Source organism: Lampetra planeri, chromosome 2 (genome assembly GCF_965212315.1).
Source record: "Lampetra planeri chromosome 2, kcLamPlan1.2.h2, whole genome shotgun sequence".
NCBI classification, from domain to species: domain Eukaryota; kingdom Metazoa; phylum Chordata; class Hyperoartia; order Petromyzontiformes; family Petromyzontidae; genus Lampetra; species Lampetra planeri.
Window position 1 is genome coordinate 24445756 of NC_136108.1, and position 7144 is coordinate 24452899.

The 7144-nt window shown below is 44.4% G+C and overlaps 1 protein-coding gene across 1 annotated transcript in view; it reads left to right on the top strand.

Moving 5' to 3' along the window:
- The window catches only part of ENO4 (enolase 4), a 43211-nt gene extending 36757 nt beyond the window's left edge, over positions 1–6454 (top strand). Inside the window, exons 10-14 of the mRNA XM_078611270.1 lie at positions 295–420; positions 994–1189; positions 1889–1956; positions 2805–2922; positions 6037–6454. Of these exons, the coding sequence (XP_078467396.1) occupies positions 295–420; positions 994–1189; positions 1889–1956; positions 2805–2922; positions 6037–6095 (567 nt within the window). The 3' untranslated portion in view covers positions 6096–6454. The remainder of the gene's footprint in view (positions 1–294; positions 421–993; positions 1190–1888; positions 1957–2804; positions 2923–6036) is intronic.
- Positions 6455–7144: the final 690 nt, after the last annotated feature.

Genomic DNA, 7144 nt, shown 5'->3' on the forward strand with positions numbered 1-7144 from the left:
TAGGTTCTGCTAAGGAGTACATGTGCAGGAGGGGGTAAGGCCGGTTACTGAAAACAAGCATTGGCGCGGTCTCCATGAGTCCGGTGACCAAGGAGAATAGTATACCTAAGGCCAGATGGTGGGAGATTGTCAGGGCAGATCTTTGAGGTCTGCTGCATGCCTACTGTGCAGCAGCCACAGGGTCTAGCGGAGGGTTGAAAGCCCTGGTGTAGTGTGGTGGCATCGACAGCTTTGGCCGTGATGATGTCTTGATCTTGTTTGCACATGGCCGCGTGTGTTTGTCGTGTTACACAGGAGAAGAGCCGCTATGAGGTTGCCAGTGGGTCATTCAAAGCCACTACCGACATGGTGGAGCTGTACGCACAGCTGCTGGACCAGCACCCAGCTGTCGTAGCGCTCATCGACCCCCTGTGCCCTGAGGTACCGTTTGTGAGCAGTAAGCGGTGTGAACTCAACGCTGTTCTCATACGGTTGTCGTCCTCAGCCGTGATCTATCCACTGGGCGATGATGAAGGCCAACCCACCTTGTCGCCATCCCCCATACTCTTGCGAATACTGTCTCGTTTGCACATGTTGGTATGTGGCTTTTTATTATCAGTTCAAAATTATGCAAGGGTAAATATGCAAGCGAGAGGAGGGAGCAACACTGCAGCATGCTGGCACGAAAATGTCATGCTGAAAGGTGTATTGGTATAGATGCAGAGATGCTCAGTAAGACAGAACATGGGACGCTATGAAGGCTTGGAGAGATGTTACCAACCAACGAGGCAGTACCTGGACATGGAGGCTGATGATGATGCAGTCAGCGGTTAAATCGCTTTCTCGGTGAATGTGCTTGAGTAACGGTAGGTGTGGTGGTAGCTCTGTGGAAACGTTCATGGTTTGTCTCAAGTACAAGTCACAAATTTACTAATGTTAATTTTTTTCAAGTAATTTTTTTCCATTCTAAATGTAAACCTTTTTACCAATTTGCCTGTGGGAATCTTTTCCCAGGACCATGAGCAGTGGCGTAGGCTCAGCTCAGCCGTTGGTGGAAAATGTTTCATTTTCAATGAAAATTCCTGTCGCCTGGCTGAACTGGACAATTTGGAACACATAACAGGAACACTGAAGGCTACCGGTGTGATTATCAAACACACCAACCAAGTGACCGTCTCTGACTTGCTGCAGGCTTCGAGATACTTGCAAGGTAAGAAGGCATCGTTTTTTGCTCACTTTCTTTATCACTGGTGATCCATGTTAAACTCATTATCATCAATTGTAACTAATATAGCACTTCGCATCCGCATGGCAGGCGTCAAAGGTCCCGAAACGGTTTTGACATCGAAACCCACACAAGGATAACAGAACCATGTGAGGCCTTACAAGGACTGTCTCCACTTTATATTCAGCAGCTAATTCAGTCTTGTGCCCCTTCAAGATCTTTAAGATCTACTTGTGGTGCCCTTCTACATATACCTCCATCTCTGCTGTGCTCTTGGAGTGATCGGGCACTTACTGTGGTGGCCCCCCAGTTTTGGAACTCCTTCCTGGTGGCCCCCCAGTTGTGGGTCTCCCTAATAGGGGAGATGAGGCTCCGACAGTGTAAATACCACTAAGTTTCGACGAAAAACAAAATTTTAAAACAACTTTCATCGCATAAGCTTTGGTCCTTTCTGGCTCTTATTTTCCCACAGGGTTCTCTCTTTATTACCTTTGTCCTTTTCATGCACAGCACCTGGAGACTTTGTGAAAGACACTTAATAAGTGTAAATTAATATTATTATCTGAGCATGGTACTTGACCACCCTGTTCTGGGCCCTTTTGGCCTTCATAGGTGCCCACTGGCAACATTTACTCATGTATCCAACCTAACGATGTCATTTTGTTGTGTGTGTGTGTGTATTAGGCAAAGGGTTGTGTGTTGCTTTTGGAGCGTGTTCTGGAGATACACCAGATGGTAGTTTGGTGGACATGGTAAGATTGTGGAGGAATGTTAACAGAAACAAGGATTCCAAGGACATAAAATTGGTTCAGTGTTTGTGTGTTTTACATCGGGTCCTTACTACAGACAGAGGGTTTTATCACTACTCCCTGCGTTACGAGAGGTGCATTTCTTAAAAAATGTAACTCTTGTCAATGCTGTGGTCTATTCCACGTATGTAATGCGATGATTTTTTTTCTTTTTCCAACATCAGGGTTACTCTTTCTGTAGCACTCAACATTGTTTTCCCTTTGAAAATTAATTTGATGGAGAGAATATTCCCTCACTGTGTGCATTTGTTGGAATTTTCCACTTCTGCCAGCTGATGTTGCAATTAATCACATCTTCAATGTTTTGTTGTTGTACTTTTCAACTTGGCCTGAATCCTCCATGACCCTTTCCTGATAGCAATCGTATGCATTGCTTATTACGTTTTTTTAAAAATCAGGCACAGTGGGATCAGCAGTAATGTATGTATGTATATTGAACTTCTTTCACACCATATGTAGCTACCCGTGCGAACCGGAGTTGCGGGGAAAAGATTACAAACTAAACACAAAAAGCAGTTCTCAAGAAATTACTTTTCAATCTAGCTTTAAAAGTGCATAGCTCCAGTGGCTTCCTCATATCGGAAGGAAGAGCGTTCCAGACGGCCGCAGAAGCGCATCTGAACGTGCGCGACGCGGTGACCGTCTTTGTTCGATGGCCAGCCAGAAGCTGCTTGACCCACTCTCTCTTAGCTGAGCCTAATAGAGAGTGGTCAAGTGGGAGCTGGAGAATGATTACCTGAGTTGGAGGTACCGAGTGACGTTTGATGCGCGTCGGCGTTTGTTGCACGAAGGCCCTTGGCATGGGGGCCTCTTTCTTGATCCTTGGAGGTGTTCTCCGTGGCGAGAGGGTGGCGCGCTACAATCACCTGGTGAAGATTGAGTGGGAGCTGCTGAAAGGAGACATGCTTGGTATGTATTTATGAGTGTACAGTGAGGGAAAAAAGTATTTGATCCCCTGCTGATTTTGTAAGTTTGCCCACTGACAAAGAAATAATCAGTCTATAATTTTAATGGTAGGTTTATTTGAACAGTGAGAGACAGAATAACAACACAAAAATCCAGAGAAACGCATGTCAAAAATGTTATAAATTGATTTGCATTTTAATGAGGGAAATAAGTATTTGACCCCCTCTCAATCAGAAAGATTTCTGGCTCCCATGTGTCTTTTATACAGGTAACGAGCTGAGATTAGGAGCACACTCTTAAAGGGAGTGCTCCTAATCTCACTTTGTTACCTGTGTAGGACTCGTACTCCGGTTGTCTTTCTCGTTCCGTTTATTCGCACTTTAGAGTTCACACCTTCTCCTCATCACCGCTCCGTGTTTCCCCGTTCGCTCCGTTACACTATCCGCCATCAATGACACTCTATGTCTTTCCGTTCGCTCTCCTGCTCTCCCAAGGTCCGTTATTCCGCTGCTACCCTACTCTGTATTCCTCCGATGCACTGCTACCACTGCTGCCGCACTCTGCGTTCTTTCTCTCCACTGCTACCGTACTCTGTCCTATCTCTCTACGTTCTCTCTATCCACTGCTACCGTACTCTGTCCTATCTCTATCCACTGTTACCGTACTCTATCCTATCTCTATCCACTGCTACCCTTATCGTATCTTCACTACTCACTCCTGCTCCATCTCTCTCCCTGGCACCAACCGTTCCAGCTCCAATCCCAACCAAGACTCCCGTCTCTCCGTTACGCTATCCTTTTATCCCCACACCAATCAGTCCCAATCAATTATCTCACCCCCCGCTTCGCCACTCGCCCCCAGGCCCCCAGCCTCACGTGACCTTGTTATTCCCGCCAGAGCGGCGCCGGTCATTAACTACTCACCCTCCTAACCAATCACCGGCCTGCGTCCTCGGTTACCCCTAACACCTGTCGCCCATCTTAACGATGTCTCCCTCACGCCCGACAACAACAACCCCGTCCTCAGATACCCCCCACTGTACACTGCTCGCTTGCATAGCAACAGAACAACAACGCGTGGCGCGTCATATTTCAAGTCCTACACCTGTATAAAAGACACCTGTTCACAGAAGCAATCAATCAATCAGATTCCAAACTCCCCACCATGGCCAAGACCAAAGAGCTCTCCAAGGATGTCAGGGACAAGATTGTAGACCTACAAAATCCTGGAATGGGCTACAAGACCATCGCCAAGCAGCTTGGTGAGAAGGTGACAGCAGTTGGTGCGATTATTCGCAAATGGAAGAAACACAAAAGAACTGTCAATCTCCCTCGGCCTGGGGCTCCATGCAAGATCTCACCTCGTGGAGTTGCAATGATCATGAGAACGGTGAGGAATCAGCCCAGAACTACACGGGAGGATCTTGTCAATGATCTCAAGGCAGCTGGGACCATAGTCACCAAGAAAACAGTTGGTAACACACTACGCCGTGAAGGACTGAAATCCTGCAGCGCCCGCTAGGTCCCCCTGCTCAAGAAAGCACATATACATGCCCGTCTGAAGTTTGCCAATGAACATCTGAATGATTCAGAGGACAACTGGGTGAAAGTGTTGTGGTCAGATGAGACCAAAATGGAGCTCTTTGGCATCAACTCAACTCGCCGTGTTTGGAGGAGGAGGAATGCTGCCTATGACCCCAAGAACACCATCCCCACCGTCAAACATGGAGGTGGAAACATTATGCTTTGGGGGTGTTTTTCTGCTAGAGGGACAGGACAACTTCACCGCATCAAAGGGACGATGGACGGGGCCATGTGCCGTCAAATCTTGGGTGAGAACCTCCTTCTCTCAGCCAGGGCATTGAAAATGGTTGTGGATGGGTATTCCAGCATGGCAATGACCCAAAACACACGGCCAAGGCAACAAAGGAGTGGCTCAAGAAGAAGCACATTAAGGTCCTAGAGTGGCCTAGCCAGTCTCCAGACCTTAATCCCATAGAAAATCTGTGAACGGAGCTGAAGGTTAGAGTTGCCAAACGTCAGCCTCGAAACCTTAATGACTTGGAGAAGATCTGCAAAGAGGAGTGGGACAAAATCCCTCCTGAGATGTGTGCAAACCTGGTGGCCAACTACAAGAAACGTCTGACCTCTGTGATTGCCAACAAGGGTTTTGCCACCAAGTACTAAGTCATGTTTTGCAGAGGGATCAAATACGTATTTCCCTCATTAAAATGCAAATCAATTTATAACATTTTTGACGTGCGTTTTTCTGGATTTTGTTGTTGTTATTCTGTCTCTCACTGTTCAAATAAACCTACCATTAAAATTATAGACTGATCATTTCTTTGTCAGTGGGCAAACGTACAAAATCAGAAGGGGATCAAATACTTTTTTCCCTCACTGTATGTATGTGTGTATGTTGAACTTCTTTCGCACCATACGTAGCCATTCGTGCTAATGGAGGTGCGGGGGGGGGGCAGCGTGATACATTGTGGGTGGGCAGGAGTATCAGTCTCAAGTGTGTGACAGTGGTTTGTGCACTGCATTTTGATTCCCAATCGTTGACTTATAAAACACTGGCATTTGTTATCTAAAAATTGGCCTTGGCCTCCACTCAAGCTGAATTTTAACTGGAAAAAATGTTCCGCGACAGTGTTGCTTGATACAGTCTTTAGGTGCATAATAGCAAGCATTAATTAAACAATATGTCAAATATGTTTTCTAGATGTTCAGTATCTCCAACATGTTCTAGATGGGAGATACCTACTTTGACATTTGAGCCAAGTTTTAAAGTTTGAACTCTATTCCAGACTTACTTCAATTCTCTTCATGAGCCATGCATGATATCAAACATATTGATCTCTTTTAAAATCAGACTATTGTGATTTGAAGCTTTCGTGACTGCAGGAATCCATACTCTTTGGTTCTTTCGGTAAAGTCACGTAGGTATAAAATAAAATAAATCACGACGTTTCGGGCGCAACACATCAGACTATTGTTGGTCTACCAACGATTCCGAATCTGGTAAAATGTATGCAATTAAACAGTCGATTTTTGTTACGTTTTAATGTTCCAACTGCAAATGCTTTACCAAAAATGTACGATATTCTCTTTTCAGAAATGAGTCAACCATACACCTTTCCAGTAATCGCCGATGAAAGGAATCCTGATGCTTAGTGAGAGAGAAGGAGTTCTAAGGAATGTCCATGTGCTGATAAGTATGGCTTATTCTGGGATTATTGCTCTCAACTATGAAGTACTACTAATATTTTAGATACAAGTAAAATTATAATTTGTTCTGATAAAAACACAATTTAAAACATTGAAACATTCAGATGTAAAAATAAGCTCAGAGTTCTTACCAATGTAACAAATGCTACAAAAATACGTGGGATGTGTGTGTCGTTGTGGATGTGATGTCTAACAATACACTTTTCTTAAAAAAGTAATTGCTATTGCGTATTCAGTATAGTTTATGTACGAGGAAAACAGTCTTGTTTGTTCAATACAAGACCTTTGTTGAAGACCAGGTAAAAGCCTTGAGACCAAAAGTGTATTTTATTTATTTAAAGGCTTGGCATACACATTTTCATCTCAAGGTACAAGGGCTCACTTTCAAGACTTTCAAAATTATACAATTTGATAGGCTCGGTGGTCATGTTTTATAAAGACTTTCAAGGCAAACTTAGCCCAATGCTTTTTGTTCATTAGTCATTGTAGAGGCGAGAGATAAACTGGACATATTTCGTTGCTTCCTCTTAGTATCTTTCACGCGACGGTCAATGGTATAGTGTATAGCAGATTGTATAAATAGTATAAAATTGTAATGTTTCGATTTAAAGCTTTCGTGACTGCAGGGATTCATCTTCTTGGTGCTTTCGGTAAAGTCACGTAGAAGGGAAGTAATAAAATAATAAAAATAAAACATAATAAAATAAAATAATTCTCACGACGTTTCGGCTACAACGCAAGCAGCCGTCTTCAGGTGAAGAATGAGACACTACCAAGCTAGGAGCTTATATATAAGCTGGGTTGGAGGTGGAAGAGCGCCTTAACAGAAAGAATGTGCATATGAAGAGGAATTTAGCATATTCATGGGAAATGCTTAGGAGGTGGGCGGGGGGGTTTCAAAGTCATATTATGCCCATGCATTATGCAGGATCAGCAGCACCAAGGGGGGGGTGCAGGGAGTAGCATTAACAAAGGAAAGGAATGTTAATGATATG